This window comes from Augochlora pura, chromosome 9 (assembly GCF_028453695.1).
Source record: "Augochlora pura isolate Apur16 chromosome 9, APUR_v2.2.1, whole genome shotgun sequence".
Lineage (NCBI taxonomy): Eukaryota > Metazoa > Arthropoda > Insecta > Hymenoptera > Halictidae > Augochlora > Augochlora pura.
Genome location: NC_135780.1, coordinates 8,048,849 through 8,075,804, shown reverse-complemented (window position 1 = coordinate 8,075,804; position 26,956 = coordinate 8,048,849). Strand labels below are relative to the sequence as shown.

The 26,956-nt window shown below is 34.6% G+C and overlaps 1 protein-coding gene across 3 annotated transcripts in view; it reads left to right on the top strand.

The window, feature by feature from the left end:
• Positions 1-26,956, top strand: part of Nachralpha4 (nicotinic acetylcholine receptor alpha4) — a 306,886-nt gene that overhangs the window by 241,071 nt on the left and 38,859 nt on the right. For all 3 annotated transcript variants that reach the window (XM_078191154.1, XM_078191155.1, XM_078191156.1), the window contains exon 7: positions 13,166-13,302. In XM_078191154.1, the coding sequence (XP_078047280.1) occupies positions 13,166-13,302 (137 nt within the window). The remainder of the gene's footprint in view (positions 1-13,165; positions 13,303-26,956) is intronic.

The window sequence follows — 26,956 nt, the reverse complement described above, 5'->3', positions numbered from 1 at the left end:
AATTTGTGAAAGGGTGAATTTAATCCGTGAAAGGTGAATTCAATTTGCGAAAGGGTAAAATTTGATCTCCGGAAGCGTAAATGTGATTTATGAAAGGGTGAATTTGATTTAGCCAGAGGATGAGTTTAAAGTGCAAAACTTCTGTACGTATGCGTACTTGCTGTACAGTAATACTATTAATTACGTTGTATTGTATAATAGTATACAATAATATATAATATTATGGAAATAATAATAAAATTAAAATAAAGATAGAAATTTAAAACAACGTTAAATAATAACATTAAAAAGATTGATATACCAAACTGGAAAAATTTGGGAGAATGTAATAGCAATTAAAAAATACAAAGCCTAACAATTTACGAATATAAAATTGTATTAGTAAGATATTCCATAAAAGCTAATCCTATAAATGATCGTATAAAATGATCTCGAAATCATTTTACAATGTAAACAGTGTAACGTCGCAAGAAACGGTGGTTGCAGCAAGAAATATGCTGAAATCACGTGTTACTATAGTATGCGCGTGATAAATAACTAAATAAGTCAAGTTGGCGAAAAAGTTGCACCGGGGACAGCAGAAATATATTTCCCGGATAAAAGAGTTTATGGCGCACAGTTAAAACTGCTGGTTATCTATACATACAAGCAGGTAGTAATAAAGTTCACAAAAAGCTGTCATCATCTTTTTTCGAAACCATATTACTCAAACATTTCTGCTCGATGTTTTAAACGGAATTCAGCAAATAGAGGATGTTTGTTAAAACCAACGAAAGAAATACCTTTGCTCAGATGCTTGAATCTAAGAAAAATTATGTGAATTTAAAACAAAGTTTTTTCTTGTTAGGGAACGCACGCTACACTTATTAAACGTTATCATACGACATGATTTATGATAATGGTACAACCAGATATCAAGTTACAAATGTATGTTCCTGGAAAATTAATTTTTTCAACAAAGTTACATCAATTAGGCTATCCGAGGACTTAATTTTTAATGTTTTCAATCCAGCGTTCAGCAATTATCTTGAACACGAAATCTAATGCAAATCAACCATTATTAATTTAAGTTCCAAGTATTACCTTTTTTACGCTACTGTCATCATTTACATGTTGACTCACAGCTAATAAAACTTTATGACTGTGAACGGACTGAGATTTCTAACATTTAGACGACGGATCATCTTCATAAGTATAAAATCAACGATGTTCATTAGAATTTTTCATTTTTTTCTATTTAAGACTAGAATAAGAATTTTATTCATTTGTGGCAATATTAGGAATGTATAATATAAAAAAATGAGGAACTTAAAACAAACTAAAAACGTTGATGCACTACTTTTGAACTTCTTATAGTTATTAACCTCTTCAGGATACTGCCACCGTATGTTTAGTGTTCTTAAAATTATGATTATTCTAATTATACAAAAAATGAGAATCACAATAAAAAAAGAAACAATTAAATAGATTGATCCCTACTATAAAAATTCATCCCTGAAGAGGTTAAAGAATGATTATAATAGATTATACTTTCTTATATCTAGCAATTAATGCAGACAACTTTAACAAACACGAGGAAGTGGTGTGCAGTCGTTTTTCATAAAACGGGTCTATCACTTTGCCCCATCACGGAACGAAGGCTCACGTCCAGCAATAAAGACGATGCACGAATGGAGAATAACTAACGTACGTCGCTGTGATAAGCATATTCAAATAGGTCGCTGGTTTAGGCCAGGGTTGTCAAACGGGTCGTTCGCTCGCGCCATTTTCAACGAGCGACGAGCTAAACGTAACACGCAAACTCGTTTCAAAGAGCAAGAGTCTCGCGGCGGAGTAATCTGTGAATGTAAGGACGCGAGGCCCCTGTCCTTATTCTGTTTTATCGTTTCAACTCGTTATTTTGCTTCCGCTCTTGATAGCGAGACGCGAAGACCCTCCGGGTTCAAAAGCTTGGTGTTAATGTAATTTATACTTTGAAACAGTATAAAATTCTTATAAAAACGTTACCCATAGTAACATGAAAAAGCACGTCAAACGTGTACGGTTTGAGGACCAAACCTTTCACACTCCAACCGATCAATATTCTCAGAAAACGTCACCACTACAAAATAATAACAAATGGAAAATTTTTGCCGTTTTGGAAATGGGAGAAGTTCTTTATACCACATTATCGATCCACTATTGAGATACAATGAGTTCGAGGCATCTCAGACTTTTCGTTCACTCTTATATTTACTGTTGGAGGAATAATTTTACAAACGAAGCAAATATATAAGGATTGTTTACGTTATCAGCTAACCCGTCAATTTGACGGGCTCCGTAGAGATAGGTATACCACATAAAAATTTCCAAATTTAGGAAGCTTAAGAAAATAATAATTGTGCGTATAAACTCTCTTAATGAAATTATAAATTTACGGCGCAAAATAGTTAAGATTAATGCTATGGTTTTTTGCGTGTTTCATTTCAAAGTTTGAAATCCGTCAAATTGACGGGTCCCGTAAACCTAGTGTTGTGTGTAATGCTACATGTTCTTACAATACGAAATATATGTTGAACGAGCATTTAGTGCTTCGTAAATTATTGTCAATGGTCTTAGAGGACTAGTATTAATGAAAATACTTCGGAAGATATGTATAACTTTTAAAATACAATGCTGAACACTAAATACATATTTATATAATGTTTCTTCGTTTTACACAATGTTCCTATCAGTCTAAGCGTACAATAAAATAACTACGCGAGAATCACGACTTGCTAATCTATATTTGTCCCGTTTCCAGGTCCTTAAATAGTGCCAAATGAATTGAAAAATATCATATTTTACTTGAAGATAAAAAGCTGATTGAAGCTGAAGTCTAAATAATTCACCAGTACTAAACAAGCAAGATTTATCAAACTCTATGATGAAATCACAATTAAATTCGAGTCCTGCGTACAGAAGATCTGGTCTAAATAATGAACAGCGACGAAACTATCAGTGGAATATGACAAAAAGTATAAAAGGAATTGAGATACAAATAGAGTGTCGGATGGAGTGGGAAGACAGCAGGAAAACCATTGAGGTTTGACAGGAAAAGACGGGGGGATGAACACAGCAATTCGGCCTTGGAGGCACGTCAATCAATCTCGGAGAATCGATAAGCAATATCGCGGTCCGGTGATTGACCCGCAGCCACCGCGATCGTCGAAATTGCATGTTCGCCGCTTACTCGCCTTCCTTTTTTATGGCGTTGCTCGTAATGCAAAGAAACATGCCATGACGGGTTCACCTTTCTGACCGTCGTTAATAATTTCCGAGTTCGGCAGTTTCTTTCCGGAAATGTCCGAGGCGGTCGTACACAGCAAATAATTTATCATTAAACCGTGAAACTTTCAAGCCCGTGCATGTAGAGTAAATGAATAATACGTTGAAAATTCCGTAGGAACTTTCATTCCCGTAACACGTGAACTGCCACGCCGTTTATTCACTGATGAAGCAATTCCCAAAAAATGAAATTTCCTCGCAATGCTAATTGCTTAAGATGGATTTTACTAAGATTTATACGATCTTAAAGTATCAAAGAAGTAATCAGTGCGGAAGTTGTGATTTTGTGCTAAATTTTTAATTAAAAAGATTTTGTATTAAATTACTTCGCTTTATGGAATAATTTTTCGGAGAATTGTTTAATATACAACGTGTCAATACGTTAATATATAAATTTTTCATTATCACAAAAAGGTATTTTGTTTAACGCTACCTTTGCAAACGTGACCAAAAGACGCCTTTCAAAGTTGTATTTAAACCTAACATCGATCAAAAACACGTGTTATAAACATTTCCATTTGACATTATCAAAGTGTAACCTAATATTATTTTTATCAGGATTTTTTACCATTTTTTAGCAGCTCTACAATTAACGGTGCTTAGGATCGTTCCCAACTACGTTTGATGATACTTAATTCTGATTCACATAATTCCCTCTGAATTCGAAGTAATTCATCGGCGATCCGAATAGCGCGGGTCAGAATAGACCCCGTTAGCCACAGTTGCAGGGTGGAAACGCTTTCCGTGGATGATTATCGCGCCATAACCTTACTTTCCGATCCGTTTCACTCTTAATTATCCAGTTAGTAGGCGTAATGGCATTCTCGTCAGGCTCCGACGGATTGCGTCAATTATTCAACGGAATCCTGTCCACCATAATACGTACCGGGATCGAAAATTAATCCGAATGATAATCTGAAGTACGAGGTTATCGCTGCGCCCAGCAGGGCATCGTATCGCGAACAATGGTATGCCAACGGCTCCAGTTGCGTTCAAATCGGAACGGTAATGGAACGAATTGCAATCGTGTTTTCTGCATCGATGGAATTCGGATGATTCGAACATTTGTAAATTGATCGGTTATTACGGGTAACTATCAATGAGGGGCGGTGCTCGGTCATCCCTTTTCGTGTCGCATTCCTTCCCGGAGTTAATCACTGTGATTAGTTTAGACGATCACTATTCGAACAGTAATTAGTGAGTCGGGTGTTCTCTTGAGAATACGGATGGAGACACGAAGTTGTTGGTCCCAATAGGGAAGTGTCGGAACATTTAACTTGTTGGTTTAGAAATGTCAGACAATTCAACGCTTCGCCGCACACTGGAACTTTGCCGGCAGCTGGTAACTTTTTAGATTGATTATATAGGGGTCGATTCGTGCAGACATGGCGGGGCTGCTTTCGATGTCAATTGATATCGTTTCTCTTTTTCTCGTTCAGGAATTCTTCAATTGAAATGAAAGTTCTTGTGGTACAGGAAACCAGAGAACGTAACTGTCCTAATTAATACAATATGGCATCAAATGTTTTTCGTTATAAATAATAGATACTTGCGATTGAAATTTTGTTCGATGAGCGCGACAATTTATTGATGAGAGGAATTTGTTTGAGTCAGTCATAAGAGCTGTCGTTCAGAGAAACTCCATTCTTGTTGCTTATAGCAGTTATAAACGAAAAAAAATGATAAGCCATTAGTGATAATCATTACGAGTGCATGGGACAAATATGCGAATCGTCGCAATATTTCTTTTTACTGCTAGACAGTGTAACAAATATAAATATTAATAGACTATGGACTAATGCAACTTATGATAAAAATGAACTCATGAGATTGAAAAACAATGATATCATTAAAAGAATGTGGCGGTACCATTAATCTCAACTTATTATAATTATTAAAAGAAGACACACAAATTTACTTAACTTTCACTTTTGGCAACTATTGCATACAGATTTTATGTTGCATATGACAGAAGTTTATTAAGAATAGTACCATTATTTTATTGTAACATGTAGTCAAAAGAATTAAAGAGTTGTTCGACAAGTATTTTATAAATATAAAAGTTTTAAGAAAAAATTATTACATTTACATCACTACGTACCAGATAATAAATACAATTTTCTAAAAGATATTTTAAATTTCTGACAATTTAAATCTTTTATTTTTGCACGCTCGTGTACTAATTGCGAAAGAATATTCCCCACACATTTTCTACCAAATTCACGTCAGGACTGTGTAGGGAATTCGAAAAAATGGAGTATTGTTCTCTGAAAACTAGTGGATATAAATATTCATAAACCGAGGCATTGTCTCGCATAAAAACTAAATTTCTATCATTCCGATCTGTCCAATACGGATTTAAAGTATCTCTATCGGCTTTGTATTCTCACAGTGTATGGTGATCCTAAAATACATCTGTCGATTGCAGTCTTCGAATAAATTCAATCAATAATTCTTGTTTATTTCAATAATAATTCAGTGGAACTGGAAATACTGTGAAATATTTTTCGTTTATTTCGAGAAAATAGGGACGTTGGTCCAGCTGGACGCTTCTTTCCATTGCGATTATATCTTTTAGTAACGTTCTCCGGAAATGCAATTTTGGAAAGACCAATTTTTTTCGTAATGTAGTTGCAGCCTCTATTTGCAACGTGGAATGCAATTTTCTCTGTCCAAAAATGATTTTCCTCGTCGCGTTTTTATTCCTCGCGTTGTTAAATATTGCTGCTGGTTCAACAACTCAATGAACGATCTGTACTCATTTTCAGTAGTAATATAATTAACACTATAAAATACAATAGGTTTAAAGACTACGTAATAAGTAACGTTACACATTTTGAAAATATGATTGAAAACAAAATTTTTAGTCGAAGTTTAATTGAGCTCGAATGTAAAAATATGACTAACTTGTAGTTCTTATGAACCTTTCTAAACAATAAAAGAATTATACTTTGCTATTTTGAAGAAACATAAACTACTACATTTTTTATAAAATACAGAGTAAAAAAATTACAGAATGAAAGATAAATATTTATATTCCTTATATATCGATCATCATTTTAAAAGGATTAAAAAAGTGCATTATTAAAAGGATAAAAGGATTTAGCTATATTAATATTGTTTAAAACATTAGAGATTCCTCTGCTTCGTTTTCTTTAATAAATATATAATTAGATTTTTCGGTCATGACGTGTGCATCTAATTCCTTCCTCAGTAAATATTTTCAATTTCGATCGAATATTTCTTATCAGATATAGTAATTCCGATTTAACCATTCTTAATTGAAATCTGACATATTGGTGCGAAGATTCATCTTCTTTCAAAACTATTGAAATAACTAAGATTCAAATTAACTTCGAACATTGTAAAATTATCATTGACATTGTTAAAATTGTAGTTTATAGTGACCTCTCGGATGAAGTTTATTTTTATACGCTGTATAATACAATTTCCTTCTCGTCTATATGCTTGCAGTATGACAAGATCACTGCTTCAATCGATGTTAGTAAAACATAAACAGAAAACTTCGCTAAAGCAATCACGTTACAGTGTGTTCAACGAATTAACCTGATAAAACCATGCACGATAAAGTACACGCAATGTCGCACACTCGGGTACATGTTTTTAACGAGACAAACTTAATACATAATACATGGATTAAACAATTATGCGAATACGTCTACACGTGTTGCATATTTAATTATGAGTAAATGCTATCTACAGTAAAACGTTGAGAAGAATAAATCATAACTTCGTTAAGGAATATTCAGTAAGAATGGAAGAACTAACAATAAGTAATATCAAACTGATGTGAATGTATTTATTAACTAATGTCTTATATTTATTAAATAAACCATCTGATTTAAATCATTAATATATAAATAACTAAATATAACTGGTTTCATTAATTTAATTTTACATATGTTTATTATTTCATTATAGCTTTATTACTATTTATTATTGCTTATAGTTTTATCTAGAATTAGATTAATACATCTTTTTGTAGTTTTCATTTTGAGGCTCACATGATTCCAGCGCACCAGTTTTATGTGTATGCAAGAATCATTATATTTATTCTGGATTAAGATTCCAACTTCAAATTTTCGTTCTGCAACAGATAATTATTTTTAAGAAATTCTGTTTGTAAAGTTAAACATTCTTTCTGAAATATTCCGCACATTCGTCATAAAACAAAATTACGTTATGTGCTCTTTCCTCGGGGGGGATGCAGTGAAATAAATGTGCGAAACGTAAAACATTTAGCACTTGCTTTGAATAGAAAGTAATAAGACGTATTGTGTACAGAGGCGGCCCCAGTATAACAGGGTATTCGCAGAACACGGTTCCGCTTTAACACGATTAGAGAATTCAGGAAACCCTCGGTATGACGCGGCAGTTTCGCTGAAAGAAACATAAAATTTGAGGCGGAATTGCGCGCGGAACGTGTCGGTCCATATTACGAAATTCGCCGGGAACTCTTAAAAAACGGTAAATAAGCACAAGTAACAGGAGTCTTAAAAAAGAGGTGTGTAATAATAAAGATACTGTAGAGAGAAGACCGAGAAGAATATTTTGCGACAAAGAACACTGTCCTGAGTTTTGTGGCGTAATGCAGTGCTGAAGGAAATAGAAATGCAAACTTGGATCCTATTTAGAGCGCCGCAGAGTATTTTCTAAATACTTGTATTCTTCTAATGTTTTAAAACACGTCTCTGCATCTCCATTTTATAGTTGTTGATGAAAATTAATTTACCAATTAATCTGCTTATGAAACACAAATGGGTGTACCATTAATTTAAATATCGATTAGTCTGGTCGTTATAAATTTCGTTGCTGATGCAACGTTTTCCTACACTTCTTTAAAGTAGTATTAATACCTATTGCGAGTGTAAAATATATAAAATATGTAAATATGTTCATAAATATATCAAATAATGTTTGCATGTGCCTTGGAATCGTAAACCTAATAGGTTTTCGTAGGAATTCTAGTTATAAAAGATCTTTAATCACATTTTAATAGATTTTTAATGTCAATATAGATATAAATTTTTCAATTGTGCCAAATCGAATGAAATCGTGTAAAAGGGAAAATTAATCTATTTTTCTACATCTGTTAAATAGAAACCGTGGGAAAACATAATTGGGTGAACTACTTTTAATTTTAACGTACGCCTTATGCATACTTAATTCGACTCTGTTAGAAACGCGATGTACATCTAAGTTAGTCTACCATTGAGCTATTATAGGGGTAGTTTGCAGCAGTTCGAAACATTGAAACCTGTTAATGTAATATCTAACTGCGTATACGCTTTTATAGTTATGCACACAGCGCTGAAGCTTGATTTAGTTTCAATATATCCCGCATAGATTAAGTTCATGACTAAGCCCCACCTTAACCTTGATGCAATTAGTGATTAATTCAGGTATAACCTCGAGATAACTAACAGGAGGGTCGTAAATATTCTTAATGTTCTGCTGCGGAATTATAATATTGAATATCAATAGCTTATAGCAATCCTCGATAAAGGGATTAACGAGATTGCCGACTGCGTATTCCGTCGTAAACTGAAATACCGATCACCATGTCAGAGAGCAATCCCGCCAGCCCATAACTAGACTGCCGACGCTTATGCAAATTCCTGGTTTTACGATCGAATTTCGAAAAAAATTATTAATCGAGTATGAATGAAGCAGAATGCAATTTATTGTCGCAAAGACTTTAATTCGCGGAAAGCACATTTAATTGAAAATTGAATAACCGTGGATCGCTTTCTTTACGGGTTCGTCTCGCACGCATGCGCCCACACAAGGGCTGTACTCAGAGCTTCAGGGTGCGATATCGATTGTACATTGATTATATAAAATTATATTTCTCACGTAAGCTTACTTTCGAATTTTCATTTAATTGAACAAACTACTTTAATTTGACGAAATTGTTGAGGTTGTTGGCGTGGCAGTCAAAGTGTTGAAAATTTGTATTGAAATTATTTACCTTTCAACGTGCGTTGCCGTGTAAAAATGTATATTATTTTCGTTAACAAGTGTGATGATATGATCCTCTGAAAAACAATAGGACGAAACTGCTTTTGTCAAATGGAAATGCTGGAGCAACGACTGAATACCTCTCGCGTGATTCGAATACATGGATTCAGGCAATTTCTCACGGCTGATTACGTTTTATTGCCTGCCTTAAATCGGTTGAGCCATTTTTACACTAACAGAATCCTTCTGCAACGATACAAATGCGCCTTAAGCCGAGGATCCACCGGAAAGCTAGCCTAAGCTATGCTATGCCAGAATGCTATGCTATAAAATTTGTACAGTATCCACCAAAGCGAAACTATGCTATGCCACGTTATGTTGTGTGTACTATCATTTTGACAGCACATAACATCCGTTATTGATTTAAGGGAAGATGTAGGCTAAAGAATGTGCGCGTGTTCTATTTAAGGAAATACAAGGAGAATCTTAATAGTTGGAAATTCCTTTTTCAAAAGGAGCATCTAAAGGACCTTTCAACATGAGCTTTTAACAAGTTTACAGCAATAATCCATTAACCCTTCTTTGCATGATTTTTCCTATTTTTTTAAAATAAATCAGGTTGATGTAATTAATGCTCTAGATTAAAGGAAAAATATTTAAAAAAATCCTAGTATAAATAAGAATTTGAATTATTTAAAAAACAGTATGATGGAAATTTACATCATTATGCATTGTTACATATATAGCTCAGTACTAAATAAATCAAAAGATATTGTTTACTTATTCTCCTTTATTCTAAATGATAATTTAAAAAACAATTATTATTTTTATTCAAGCACAAATTAACTCCACATTTATTACACGAAATTGTGGAATAGCCTTTACATTTGGGAAATGTACAACAAACAGTGGAATGACAAGTTCTAGGCTTGTTAATTGACAGTGACGTTTGCTATTTTTTGATAACTGCGTTTTGTTGTACGCAATATTCATTTATAAAGTTGCCAGCAACAACAAATTTAAAGTTTACAGTTTTTGAGTACCTTTTTTTCTTCACTAAATGTTATGATTGAAATTTCCATCATCATGCAAAGAAGGGTTAAATAAGCAATCATTTCATAGTGACTCTTCGTTTTTGGAAAAATGATACAGTCGGACTTGTTTTTGTGCGGTAGATAGGGACCGTGGAAAAAAACCGTACAAAAAAAGATATTCAGAAACTTCATAAATAGCTATAAGAAATAATTTTTCACAACATATGAAAGAAAATTTTTTTATACGGTAGAGAGGGACTCGGCATAAAAAAAGTCTCGCTTAGGAAATATGTCAAAGCTTCACGAAATAGCAAGAAAGTGCTTTCTAAACAAAATAAATAATTAAACTACACATTGAAACATTTTAAAAAATTTTAATTTCTGATTTTAAACATGGTGAAATTTTCAAAATGTACATAATTCAATACTACTCGTCGTAGTTCAAAACGCGCATATTTTTGCGATGAACTGGTTCGTAATCGCTTTCGTCACTTGAAGATACTACAGTTGATTTATTTTTTAAATCTCGCACAATAAAATCATATACGAAATAGTAATTTTCATCAAATTTAATGCAAATTCAACTTCCTTTCAAATTTATTCTTATATCTTACATTTTTACAGCACTTCCTGTATAGAATAATATAATATTCTCTAATAGAATAATATTCTACATAGCAAAATTCAATTTGTATTTTAAATTCGCGTACGAAATTGTTTTTGTCGATATTCATATACCGCACAAAAAAAATCGCACAAAAAAGCGCATATAAAAAGACCGCACAAAAACAGGTTTGACTGTATAAAGTTTCGTTGTATGATTAGTGTTAACTATTGACTATTAACAAACTATTCATTGATTGATCCTTTGACCTTTCAACTATTTTTGTTTATTTCTTCATTCCAAAATGGCTATAGCATGAGATATGCAGCATGGTTTTTAGGGGAGGAGGGGGGGCTACAAGTAAATTTTGTTATAGAACAAAAATCCAATATTTATCTTAGTTTACATTCAAATAGCTAGAGAAGTACATAAAGGATTTAAACAATTTTAGTTCGATTATAAATTATAATTTATGCGTTCTTTTTTTGTAAAATTGAACTTTATCTTTAAATGTTCAGCACATTTCTGTCTAAACCAATATTTTAATAATTCTTCACGTACTTCTTCAGCTACTTTAATATTGATTAAGAAGAAAACTGGCTTTTTGTTACTGGAAATACTGTATACTATTGCTATATTCTCATATCTCTGAAAATGATAGACCGGCATGCATCGTTATGCATTCTCAATTAAAATTACTAATTCAGTTTTAATTTTCTGAATTACACCGACTGCAATAACTAATTCTTCGTTTTGCATTTACCATTAATACGTAATTGTACATATAATCATTTGACATAACAAAGTGAAGTATTGTCGTAGGACCGATTCCCACCAACCCATCCATATTAACGCCTCCGCAGAAGTAGAGTAAACGCGTCTCCCTTATTAGCAGAAAGAATCCCTTCCTGTTAGCCCTTATTTCTAGGAAAACAGGGATTCGATCCTGGCCGATGGTAGACAAACAATGTCTCATCACTGCCATCACCGTCCGACTCCCCCAGGGTCTTCCCCAGTCTCATTCATTTTGTTTTTATTCCAGACTCTTGATTATTATTGGCTAAGTTACAGTCTGAACAAGAGATGTGATCAGGCGTAGCAGGCGGTCGATCCCTCTTGCTCCTCGTGTCGATTAGTATATTAGTCTTCTTGTTTGGCAATACATGTGGATTTTGGGAGGTTATAGAGAAATGAGGACTTCGAGCGTGCTGATCAAGTGAAACTAACAGAACGCCCCATTGGGTAGCCCATTAATCTTTGTCAAGAAGAAAGAAATACATCCCTTCCGCATTTTTCAAAACAAGATTTTTTTATTTATCTACTCATAGTAAATGGTTAAAGAATCGCTTCATTTTTTATTCACTACGATAATGTTACCTCTTACTGAAAACAAAATTTTAAATCTGTTTTCCTTAAAACCGAAGGCGCATTTCGCTGCAAGCTGTTGGTTTCGCTATACTGATGCATATAACAAGATACAAACAAGAAAATATAGTTAGCCTTTTTCAAAAACCGATTTCCAACGTCGGTGTTTAGGAGTTTCGAGGAGGACGATTTGGACTTTGAAAAGCTGGTACCATCAACTTCCTTGCTACCTGGCGAAGGAGAAATATCGGATTTTTTTCGTATCGGATCGTATAAGATAAAGGGGCAGAGGAAGGAGAAACTCTTTTGCATAATTTCTTGGCTTTCTTTACTGCATTTATGCTGTTCGCCCAAAAATTCATAAAGAACGGAACCACTAGTTATTAAGTTTTCGCTTGTCGTCCTTAATATTAGTTGTCCTACATCGCGATGATCTCAAATTTTTGCTGTATAATGTATAATGTTTGCGAAAAGTTATTAAAAAGTATTGAAAATAGGGTTAAAAATTTAATAATCATTTGGATATTATTTATTTTTAATTTGAGTAATATTTAAACTGTTTTTCCTAGTTTTATTTCGTTTTCGTTTTATTTCGTATATGATGTATAAGCCGTATATGGTTTAAAACAATAATAATAAATACATGAATACGATAATACTTCTAAAATTGCTTACGCGTTTCTGCTTATTCGGATTCGATTTATACATGTTTATTATAAATGAATGCAATCCAGAGTCTAATTATTGCGACTATATGCTAAGACATGCAATTTGATTATTCTGTTCGTTTAAAGCGAAATCTCACAGCGGACGTTAACCTAAATTACAAATAGTTTAAGCTTGCGTCTCTCAGTCGAACAATTTTCGATTACAGGTCACGCTCTCTATCTCGATCCTCATCAGTCTTCACGTGTTCTTTCTGCTGGTCGTCGAGATCATTCCACCTACGTCGCTGGTCGTGCCGCTGCTTGGAAAGTACCTGATATTCGCCATGATACTCGTCTCAATAAGGTAAGTAACTCCGGAATATTCTCAAATCAATTTTAATACCTTTGTGCCAGGCCTGGGAATATCTCACGTGATATTCCATATGCTGTAAGCGTTGAATAATATATAAAAATGTAAAACCTGAATTCGAAAAGCGAAATAAATTTAGATATTAAACATTTGGAAAGAAAAGGGGGTTTTTCATAAACGAACAGAGTTTTCATCGCATTTTGTATAACAATGATGGTCAAAACGTGATATGAAAAATATTTAGATTCGCGAAACCGTTCAGTTCATGGAAATCGAATTCCTGAATCTGAAAGAATAGAAATGCAAATGGTGGGGAATGTATAGGACGTAAAAGTTGGTTGCATCAGCGGGGAACTAAGAAATTTCCGTTCTGTTTCGTCGATAGTTATCTCTTCTCCGCAGGGAGAAGTTATGGCTCGGCTTTTCCACTTCGATTTCCTGCTATTCGTCGTCTTGGCTTCCGAGCCGTTTCCCCTTCTTCTTATCAACATTTCGTGTCACACGTCACGTATCCATCTCTTCGTCACTTTAATGGCGCAACGACATCCACTCATTGACTGTCGGACCGCAAGACTTTAGATGGCGGATGCACCTGCTGTGCCAGATTTTACTCTGATTATTCTACTTCCCGTGCGTCCGATGTTTCCGGCGATAACGTCGAACAATCCACTGCTGATTGGCTCACATAACTTTTAACAAGATTTTGTGGAAACCTCGGTCTAAAAGGGTTTAATCTTTATTGCCTGCGAAAGCAGATAGTATTTCGTAGAGGATTTCGCATTAATTTATGGGCGATAGCAGCAGAAACGCCACGGAAAATTTTTGGTGACGTCTAATTGCGACTCTCGCTTAAAAAATTTTGAATTTTTATATTTATCGGCGTTGAAATGTGATTAGTTAAAACTGACAATGAGTATTGTCCTTATTAGGGCGAATGTAAATTTGAACATAGTCATTCTTTAAGTATAAGTTTAGGATAGCTATATTTGAAACCAGGATCATGAAATCCTTTAAATAATTTTAACAACGACGAGATTAGACTTATCTAAACTACGTTTTGCATTTAAAATTAGTGTTTATGTAAATCATATTTAGCTACCTGAAATTCGTATTAATTTCGTAGACTCCAATCATTCCCATGCAAATCAAATTTGCCTTTCTGCAAATAAAATTATCAAAATTTTTCATTCAATATGAATTTCGCTACAAATATTTACAATTGAGTAAATTTAATTTGCAAAAGAATCAATATTGAGAGTACTCATTTTTAGTGCGAAATTAGTGTAATCTTGAATAAAGAAATTAGTCTGAAAATTTTCCACATTACATGAAACTATAAAACGTGATATCATGGAAAGCATAAAAATTGCATAGAATCGTAGAAGAAAATTAAACTACTTGAAATATGTTAATTTTGACGTAAACGAATATCTTAATAAAAGTCGAAAACTAACACGTATAGATTTTATTTCAAGAAATAAACAAATGAGAATCTTTACGGCTCTATTCCAAGATCGGATTTTATAAGCATATAACTTTTGATTCCATGTCAACATATATTGGTGTTTCACAGATTAGTTACAATTTTTGAAACTGATTAATCATGTCATTTTATCTCATGACATCTTTTACGGGGGCGGGGGATGGAAAAAAGTCAAGAACAGACGCAACGACGGACGTGAAAGTAGCCTGGAGGAGATGGAGGATAATCGATTTTGAATTTAAGAATCAGGATCACGTACTCGAGCTGTGTTTTCGGCCTGTCGGATCGTAAAAGCATGCTGTAAACGTTCAGCGTCTTCGACGGATTCACGCTGAAATATTTTAAAAGGTGCGGAGTAGGTCAGTTGGAACCAAAAATGCACTATGACATCGTGTCCGATTGAATTCCACTTTGCAATAAAAATAGCACGGATATTCATACGTCTACTGTCGCGTGTCTCGCCTACCTCGAGCATCTAAAATATATCGCTTGTTCTTTGAGATAGGGCAATGTCAGAGGAAAAGATTGTTAGGTTCAAAGGGACAAATATTGCGGTAGACAAACAAATTTATCGAAATTGTTAAATACATGATTTTAAAGATTAGAACTATCAATGTTTTCAAGATTAATTAAACCAACGTTATTTAATTTAATTAGTTATGCGAGGCGTGCAAGTTACGTGACTAGTCCTATATAAATAATACGTGATTCGTGGATTTTATTGTTACATTTATTATAAAGATGAGTAGATCCCATTTAAAGCAATGAACAGATTAAAAGTGTTTCGGAACGTCAATGTATTCTCTGCAGTTTATTAAAATTAATAAACAGAGAAAGAAATTTCTTTCATTATTATCTTGGAATATTAGAACCGGACTGGCTTATACATATATTTCTTTAAAACAACATAACAAACTCTGCGAAGTAAAAATGTCTTGAATGCTGCGACATTGGCAACTTCCTCGCCTATGGAAGTGTACCGTAGCTGATACACATCACATACAACATGTTTTGCAGCACGTCTCTCTAAATTCCTTCCCGCTCGAATACTCTTTTTACTGTTTTCTTATACACCATGGAAACGAATATTTTATGATACTTGCCGAACACGTTTCAATATCAGCCAACAGAGGATCGTAAAAGAACTATACATTCCTCAAACACAAACTTGAAACTGGCCTTAATAAATTTATAAAAATACGACTAGATGGTTACTCGTATCATTTCGCAGAACCTGCGATATCATACAAATTTTAAGTATACTATTAGCGATGGAATAATTTAATCTTTAATTGTATGATTCTTCTAAAAAGAATAAAGTAATAAAAAATGTTTGAAAGATAATTTCAGAAAGACAGTTCCATTTTCTGAATTCTTTATTGTTATATTTCGTTATTATTTTTGGGTATGAATAAAGCTTTAATGAACCTATATTGATTAAAATATCGCGAAACATACAACTTAATTTTAAAAAGTACTAATGTTTCGTGGAACAAACAAAGAGATCATTTTGACAAAAGATTTCTTCTATTGTATATGTTTTGGAGAACAATTTAATTTACAGTATTGTATCGTACAATCACAACTAACTTCTTTATTTGTAAATCAATTTTTATGACCTTACATTTTTATCAACCATACTAAGCATAGTTTCCTTCAACAAATTCCTTGAAAAATGTTCTAAAGCTACTGAAATGTACGAACATGTTTTACAAAAATTTTAGTTGGAGTAGTAAGACGAGTAAACTTGCTGGAAAGTGATAAGCACTAATATTATAGTTATATCTAAAAAGAATATTATAATAATGGAATAGAAAGAGTACTATTATTAATAGTGCTATAATAGCAGTGTAAAAAATAATGCTATAATAATATTATTAGGTTATACTAATAAAGCACAATGAACATATTCACGTAATACCATTTAGACGTTCGATTTTGAGTACTGTAATTAATTATTTATATTCTATAAATAATATCGTCTTGATTATAATTGATATGGATATATCATAACTTTTGTATTAATATAGAACGGACTACTATTTGTTGTATTCCCTCTACATTAATATTTTCAGCTTGCAGTTACTAATATATGCACGTACTTACTGTTCGAACTAGCCTGACTGCACGTTCTGAATAAGGATGTCTGTATGGTCCATTTGTGTGATTACCCAGATTCGACAACAAAACCCTTTGTTTTGCTGCTGAATATCACGATGACGTACTTTGATGATCAGAATAACTTTTGAGAACTCGCATTTCGATAAGATCCGAAGGAACGAGGCTGCACATCATTTGTGAAGTTGCGCAACTGAACGCGAGACACGCATAGCCCAAGACCATTTAGTTCAAAAGTTTTTCATTTACAAATAACTGAAGTAACGAATAATACAAGATTATCAGAATTTCTCTCGCAGAATATTAATAAAATATGTTCTAATCAAATCCGAGGATATTTTTAGAATAAATAATTTGTCACTGTATACAATTTTAGAGACACTTTTTACGAATACAAATTATATAATAGACACGTTTATTGTCACGTCGGTCTTATTCGGACAATAGTTCGACGTCGAGCTTATGAAACAACAATTCAACGAAAGAACTTGGTAAAAAGAAAAAAGGAGGGGGCTATCATATTTCAGGACAAAAATTCCAACCAACTGACGAACCTGGGAATCGTTGAAGCACCGTTACATTAAACATTTCGTTTAAGGTCTGTTGCGAGTGGATCCGAAACGAACAATTCCAGTATATTTGCAACGGCGTTAAGCGTAAAGCGTAATTATTCCGCGCAAAAAATGACGCCGTTAAACAACTTGGCCGCGTTAGCGCGGAATTAACGAGGGATCGCGAATGAAAGAAAGAAAGAAAGACAGAAAAGTTTTGCCATAAAAGGAATGAAAGGGACCGTTATTCCGTTGCATATATCAACGACGTTACAGGTTCACTTTTACCTACAATAAAATACACATCCGTCGCTAAAAACAAAGAAGCAGGAATAAAGAGCGAAGATAAAAATGGCGGTAGTGAAACGCACGAAATAAAGCAGAGAATGCCCGGGAAGTCCTGAAACTTTAATAACGAACGAGTGAACACGGGAGACCGGCAGCGAAATCGTTGCGCCCTAGTTTGCGGCAGTTTGTTGTCGAGTTTAAAATCTTGGTTTTGAACGGGCGGGTCCAACAACAGGGAGGTTCCCGTAGGTTTGGAGAAGGGCCAGGTCTGTGGCCGGCCACCCTCCTCCTTTTCCTTCCACTCCATAAAGCTAATGCCTTGTTTTACCGCTTTTACAATTCAGGATCGTCCCTTTACCGTCCGCGTGGAAACGAAACGTCGAAGAAACGAAACATCCACTACAGGTCTTTTATGCGCGGAACTCGAACTCGAACCCCGACCTAACACAATCCCCGCCTTCCGAAATAATCTTCTCCCCTTTGAGACACCCGATAACACCATTATAATTAACATCCGCCGCGATTGATGTGGGACCCAGCCTGAAATAATGTTCGATCGATCCTGTGCATTCTCGAGCGCGTTCTCAGACAATATGATGGAGGCGGATGTCGTGGTTATCCACGGGAAAAATTTAGTAGATAACAGTCGTTGTGCGCGGATCAATGAAACCACTTTTCTTAAAGAAAGGATACAGTAGCGGTCAAAAATTTAAGACGACGAATTTAATTTCAATTATACACGTGTAATGTAAGTACTATCTTTCCAATCAGTTTCTTATTTTGGCATAATGAAAGACAAATGCTTGACCTTCTAATTCTCGAAGGCTCGTGTGCTAAATGTAAACATTATTGAGTCAACAATATTGACTTTGTTTTGAGTGTCTACAAGTAGCGGACATTAACCCCTTAACGCGCAGAAACGTATTAACACGGGCGTGCAAAACCGGCCAAAATGTGCAGACCCGTATATATATATATACGGTCGGCGTCGCAACTTATGTCGCTAAAATGTTCAGATTCGAATATATCCGGGCATTAAAAATAATTTTAATAATTTAAAATAATTTATTGATATTCATCAAATATTTTTCAGTTTTTTTTTTCGTCTCCTTCCCCTTCAAAATAGTAACTGGTAATTGAAAAACAGTACGATGGGTACAAAATTCGATCTGCAATGCGATTCAATATTCACTATAATTATTTATCCACTATTTTTATTGAATTTTTAGTAATTTTTGCATTTTTTTTAAATATTTATTGAAATTAAGGTCCAAATATGTATTTTCTTAGATACAAAAAATTGATTTTTTTTGGTCGGTTTTTTTTTTAAATTGTGCATTAAGGGGTTAATTTAAGACGAATCGCTTATGAGATATTTACAATCAGTTTCATTCCACGGTTTTACCGATCCCGGTGAATACTGTGTATCTCGTCGCTTTAAGTTTATCTGTATAGGACAAAAGCATGGGTAAATCTCGCAATTTAAGTACAAACGAAAGATAACAAATTGTAATGCTACGAAAGCAAAAAAAAATATTCTTGGAAATAGCAACTCAAGTTCAAAACCGAACATAAATGTTTTTGGAACTGTGTAAATAAATGAGTAAATGATTATAATTAAAGATAGAACATGATAGCTTATGTTATTTATAAAATATTAATAATTCCTTTCTTTTTTCCTTCTCGTCTTAAATTTTTGTCCGCTACTGTAACTGTTACTAGACTGTCAATCATTATGTAACTTTTCATTTTTATACCTTACTTTATAGAACTTAAAATTTCAGAAAAAAATTTCTTCGTTAACTAAGCAACGCTTCATTCCAAAGGAATAGCCAAATGGCTGATAATTCTTGTGAATGTTTTCTTGCATTTTATGAATCTGCTATAGAGATTACAGAAGAGCAAGTAGAGATTTTGTTTACATCTGTTAAGGAGCAAATCTATTAGAATTGAATATTAGATTGAATATTTTATTCACATGTAAACTGTTCACAAAACTTCAAGAAGATTTGAATAGATTGAATAGAAATTTAATTTCATTTCTTTTTTTAAAATTCCTTTTTTGGAAACAAAGCTTCGCAAACAATTGACTGTATTCCGTGTACATTTTATTCTTTTCCATAAACAAGGATACTTCTTAAAATGATAAGAGACAAAGCTTTTTAGCTTCCTGGACGAATACATGTTCAAGTAATCTTATAATAAATTATTTTGACGAAATATCGATTTCAACGTTTTATAGGGTTTTGATTTAAGGGTTGTCGGTAAGTGCATATAAAACTCGCTGTAATGAAATTAGCAAGATACAAAGCAACGTTTCTCTACAATACAGAGTGCCTCGTATAACGATTTTATAACGAGTGTGTCGATTACGTACACTATGTTGCCCGTTCGATTGTTATCTCGCAACCTACAAAGGAATAAAAGTCAAACTGTTACGTGTGCGCGATCGCGAATAACCGCGCGGATTTCCTTTTAAATCGATCCGGGACCGTAAATTTCATGTTTGACTGACGTGGTACGCCACGATTCAATAATATTGCCCGACGCATTAATATTAGGGAATCAAATCGACGTGCTAGAGCGGTGATTGCTCAATATACAGTAAACTGACGCGTGAACTATGTATGTCGACTGTTTTTGACCAAAAGGTTTACGTTCGTCCATAGAGCTTGTTGATGGAATTCCAATGGTTGCGAATTTAACTTTTCAATCCGATTCGAATATTTAGCTTACAGTCCGTCGCAAAAGTATACATGCTCCAATCAATTGTTACTAAATTTGTATAGCATAGCAAAATAGTAATATCGAAACAGTTGTTAATCTGAAATTAGATAAATTCTGTGAGAAAGAAATTTTAAATCTTAATTAACGAAGTTTTATATCTGTACACAAGAAAGTAAAGTGAAAATAGAAACGTGTTAGATAATTTGCTATAAACAAATAAGAGGGAAACCTAGTTTAATACATGCAAGAAATGAAATTAAACAGTTAATGTAGCTTAAATAGTGAAATTCGGTACTACTATGTTGAAATTGCGTTACTCCAATCCATAATAAATATTAATGAGTTTCCCTGAAAGAAGAAATCTATAATTTTCTTTTTAATGAAAATGTTTTTTGCTTCTTATGCACATTTTACAAGTGTCAAGTTATTTATATCAGGATTATATCTTGAGAGTTTAAATGCGATTAAAATAACAGATTCTAATAAATAAAAATAAATTTTGTAAAAGTATATGTAATATATATGATACTATGAATATTTATAGTATTTATATTATTATTATTATTATAATAGTCATATTATTTATCTATACTATAAAAATTCAAAACGATTCGAATAATGGCCAACTCTGTTTGGTCACAATATAATTTTTGCTTTTTTATCCCCACGAATAAGATCCAGTAACGTAAACATACAAATCGAAACTCTTGCTTGAATTGTTTCGATTGTCGCTTGAAAATAGAACGTATAAACAATTCGGACTGCTTTCTATACATGATTCGTCTGCTTCCGAATGTTTGCGAGTTGCACATTTACGAGAAGCCGCGCGGATGTCCCCCGTCCAATCAGGAAAATTCAGAGATTGTGTCACTGGCACATTGAATTCTGTCTTTAATTGGTTCCACTCTGAAGGAGGGAGAAGCACGTTCCGATTTTCCCCTTGACACTGGTCGGGAAAACCGCTTCCTCAGAGTGCAGAGCGCGTGAAAGCTTAATTAAAAACGACGGCCACGGTTTTAATTGACCGTGCTCAGTTCTTGAGTGCTTCGGTAAGATTTATGGCGATATTGTTCCCTTACCGTACACAAATATTTCATATAGAGAATGGAGCGGAAAAACATGTGCTCCTTTACAAATATATTGTATCCATCAAATTTAATCCAGATAATATTAACTAAAATTCTGAAAGATCCCAAAATTTATTCATTTTTGCTTCACATTTTAACGCGTTCGTTGCCAAGGTTATTCAGTAAATATCAATCCGGATACCAAAATTTTGTTCAAGGAAAACAGTGAAACACCTTCCAAATTTATCAATTGTAAATATAGTATTCGCAATGGTATTTATAATTTATTAACACATTGCGTGCGGCGCATTTTTACGCTCTCGAAAAATTGACATTCATTTCTTTTGCTAACCATTTGTTAAGGGGATACGCGAAACTTCGTTACCCTGGTAACATAACAAGAAAGTCTATATTTAGTTTCTTAAATCGTCGATTGAGTCGAAGAAACCTGAAAACGAGATATCCCGTTTCCCGGCCACAACGTTCGAATTGCTAAAGACGAGAAATCTCGTCTCCCGTACGCAATGTGTCAATTATAATCATTTTACAATTTATAAACTCGAAGTCAGTTGTTTCCGAGCCGTCATACAGTTCGGACGTATTTCTGTCGACGATTGCGAGTGCCAGTAAATAGGTAAATCTGTGAAACTGTGTACGTGCGATAACAAAAGAAGTGCTTCAAGGCGTACATACATACATACATCCATACATACATACATATACACATACATACATACATCGTGCGCACAAAGTATGAATCCTCATACGATAAAATGATCAGAGGTTATAAAACACAAGAGATCTCTGAGTACAGGAGTCTCGACGCTGACAACAAAGAAACTGTTAGGTTTTATGCACATCCATAGTATTAGTTTGACAGATTGCCGGCAAGTTAGCAATTAAGTTATAAAGGTATTAAAACCATTGCCGGCAACCCGAGCGCCAGATGAGGGCTGTTCACCGGACTTTCGCCCGGTCACAAAATCACAGCTCCGCGTTTTTTCGACTATCGGTATCGTTAGGACGGATTTTTCCCTTTTTGGGTAAAATACCAGAGCTCATTTTCACCACGAAAATCATTGGTCGCCTCCTAGAACTACCGGCTAGTATAAAAGCTTCGAATCATGTACAAATTGTGTGACTCTCAAATAAACGATCAACTAGGACATACTCTCTGCTTAGTAAAATTACTTAGTCGGCACACCACGTGCAAAAATTACGAAGTTTGAAGATCTCAGATCATACAAACATCAACAGAAACCGAATATAATCCTATAATGTCAAATTCTACACCAACCTATGTGTTCCGTTACAGAATGGAACTAGTTTACAGCCGTCATTGCCATTCTAACACCCTGTTCCGTTGCAGGGCGAAATTATTCTTATAGAAATAACTACCGTCATAAAAACACGCGCATAGTATAATTTTTCAATATTCTCAACGCATTCCTGACCGGTAATGTCTCTAAAAGGCTGATGCTTAATCTATTGTTTGTCATTTTCTTCAATAAACCCCACATCTGGCCATCAGCGTTCAATATTTTGCCAAGACCCGCACTAGAGTATTTTGTCGAACACGCAAGGCCCTTTTATGATGCATTGTCTGCCACGGTCCATCACTGGGACACGCGGATCCTTCGCGATCCTCACCCGAGGGTACGAGAACTACCTGCGGCTGACGATGAGTTCGGGGCGGTCACTTTCCTTCAGTATACGCTTTTCTTTGAACCAATCAATTCAAGGCAACCGTTTCCCCTACTTCTTCCGAAATATTGCAATCTACGAATCCGCTTGTTCCATGTTTTAATGCACACCCACTCCGAGGTTACCTCGGGGATTATCAGTTCGACGAACAGACAGAACAAACATACACTTCACACGAGATTCATTAGCCTAACCATCACTCTCATCTGTTAGTTATTCGCTGCATCTTAATCAACTAATAATATTCGCAGAATCGACGTCGTTTGTAATTTCGATTTTTGTTATTAAGTGTTATTATAATAAACAGTTTTTGTTACATTTACATCAATCAATTTTATCATCCTTGTCATTCGAAAGAATCACCGGGAACCGCGTATCTTCGAGACAATCGTGTGTGCGCGGATAAACGCTATGCATCTATAACAATGTCCAACACCTACCCAAGTAAAGAAGCAGCTATCATTGTGGACAGCATTGACATAGCCACCATAACGGATTATGCCCGAGCTATCGGAACTTTAACTGGTAACAGGGCCATAAGATTTATATCTAGAATCTCAAATGGTCGGGTGTGTATTTACTTAGTCAGTAAACGAACAGTTCACCGTCTCCTGTTCAAATATACATCAATTACGATCAAGGAATCAAGTGCCGTCGTTAGGCCGCTAATCCGCCCGGCCCAAAGAATCATTCTCTCAAATGTGTCACCCAGTGTTCCTAATGAGCACATTCAAAAATTCATTAACCAGTTAACTGTGATTGACGAGTATACTCGTCATGGAGAAGTGGCAAAATTTTGTGTATTGACGCGTATACTCGTCATGCGTATAAATCAGTGACCATTAGCTATTTAAATTGTAATTTTTGAGAAAAATAAAACATATTCTGAAATTTCAAGATGTTTAGAATATTTTGAGGCTATGCCGGAATCAAACAAACAAATAGAAAATATAAACAGTTTAAGATGCTGTCATGCATCCCCGTATGCACTGGTTGAAAAAGTTTACCAGTTCGCATAATGAATTTATTTTTGTGTGCGATGATAACGTTTTTTAGATGTTAACCTAAAAGGGGCAAAGCCAAAAGTCAGAAAGTGTATTTATAAACTAGAAAGCTAACTCGTGAGCAGTGCAGCAACTTTGAATTTTCGGTGATCTTGATCTTCATCTTGCTGTATCGAACCCCAAAAAGTGTGTGTCAGTGCGTATCTTACCAAGTTAACCAAAGAAGTAAATATTAGTAATAAAATTTTCAATTTTATAAAATAAACCCATCTTTTTCATCCAATATTTTACCAGTGAAACTTACTCTCTGATTAACGAATATACTCGTCGTGGCTCGATTCTGGCGACAGAAAACTGTGCGCACTTTTAAATGAGGGCGCCACAGTTAACTGGTTAAGGATGAATATTAAACTTTGCTCTAAGATCACCTTTCTAAGAGCAGTCATTCAAGACCCTGGTTTTACCCATCTCCTAAGCTTTAGGAGACAATTATATATTAATCCAAACGATGTCATAAAAATATCGGAATCATTTTTAATAAATCACGTCAATACAAGCTATCGTATATTCAGTTTTACCGAGAAGGTAGGATGCTTCCTATGTAAGGAAGAGGGCCACGTTGCAAAGCAATGTAACTTGTTCCAAGAGCAACCAAAGTCTGCCACCGAAAACCCTAGGTACACAACAATGCCGATACCTAGCACTTCACACCCCAATCCTGACAAAAACGACAAGAACAACGAACCAAACTCCCCAGTAACATTAATAGACATACTGACATCCACAAATCGAATTCTGGAAACTACTGGCTCCAAAAGACCCCTATCCACATCTACTGAAAACTCTACCGCTAAAAGATCTAACGATTCAAAACCGTTACATCAAGATCCTAACGTGGAACCGTCGAACAAACTGGAAAACTCCCCTATTATAAAACTCCCCCAAAAAACCCAAGCGTAGCCAATCATTATCTAGAACCATAGAAAAAATTGGGGAAATGCTACAACCTGCGAAACCAGCTTTCGAAAAACCTGACCATAAGTTCATTCTAAACTACGACCAATTTCAGAGTCTCCTAGAAAACACCTTCGGAGAAAACGATCCAATGACAATAGCGAACGAATCTACACCCAACATAATTGCCCTAATTGATATGATTAAAAATATTTATCCCCTACTCAAAGACGGAAGTATTAAAAATCGACTGCACCGACTGGTTCAAAAACTGAACAAGAACCTGTATAATACTCCATCTGACCAAACTCTCAACTGGATATCTGAAACAGATAGCGACACTTACTAACTCCACGAAAACACTATTATGACAACACAAATCTTACAATGGAATTTGAATGGTTTCTATCAAAGTCTAGCCCACTTACAGCTTCTAAAAAACCACTGGAAACCACTGTCGACCAAATCAATGAATTATTAAACAAATTAAACAATACCCAAAAGCAAACCAAATGCATCACCTCGCCATACGCCTGTCCCATGGTGGAATGACGAAAGAGGCAATTAGGAAAACCAAACACGCCTTCAACAAATTAAAAAAAAATCGCACCTTAGAAAACCTCATAATATTCAAGAAATACAGAGCCATATCCAGAAGAATTATAAAAACTATTAGTAAACACCAATCGTTCATAAATTACGTCGGATCCCTTAACAAAAACATATCTATAAAACAAATATGGAACAAAATCAAAACAATTAAAGGCAAACCTCATAACTCCATCATTGCTTCTCTATGTCGACCAGACAGCTCACTTACCACCGATGAAGAAGAAATAGTTAACATATTGCATAAAAACAATTCTCAATAGGAATATGCATGGATATTGAAAAAGCTTACGATATGGTATGGAGACCACGCATTATTTCAACTCTAAACAAAACTCAACATTACTGGCAATATAAATACATTTGTTGGCAACTCCCTCCAAACAAGACATATCAACGTTAGAGTCAATAATATGACATCAAGAACGTGCATAATACAAAATGGAGTAACACAGGGCTCAGTATTGAGTGTTACCTTATTTCTGCTCACTATAAACGACATAATGAAACCAATCATCTCACCTGCTAAAGCCTTTCTCTATGCCGATGATCTCACAATCATCTGCAGTGGAAAAAACCCCAAGACCATTGCACGCATACTATAGAAAATACTAAATGAACTACAAAAATGAACCAACACCACCGGATTTAAATTTTCCACAGCAAAAACAGAAGTCATAACTTTCAATAGAACCCACCTACACACCCCCACCAAATTATATCTAAACAACTACCTACGGCAAGAAGTCAACTCAGTAAAATTGCTAGGTATATACTTTGATAGTAAATTAACCGGGAAACCACACATCTCATACCTGACAAAAGAATGCAACAGCAGACTTAACATCCTCAAAACACTAGCTTCAAATAACTGGGGAGCTGATCAAGATGTCCTTATCAATACTTACCGAGCCATAATAAGATCTAAAATGGATTACGGTTGTATCATGTACTCCTCTGCGACAGCTTCAACACTGAAACCTCTAGACACCGTTCACATCTCTGCACTCAGAATTGCTACTGGAGCGTTCAGAACAAGTCCAATCTCAAGTATAGCACGAGAAGCACAAGAACTCTCCCTACATTATAGAAGAAAATGGCTCTCCATAACGCAAGCCATAAAAATAGCAGCAACCAACCAAA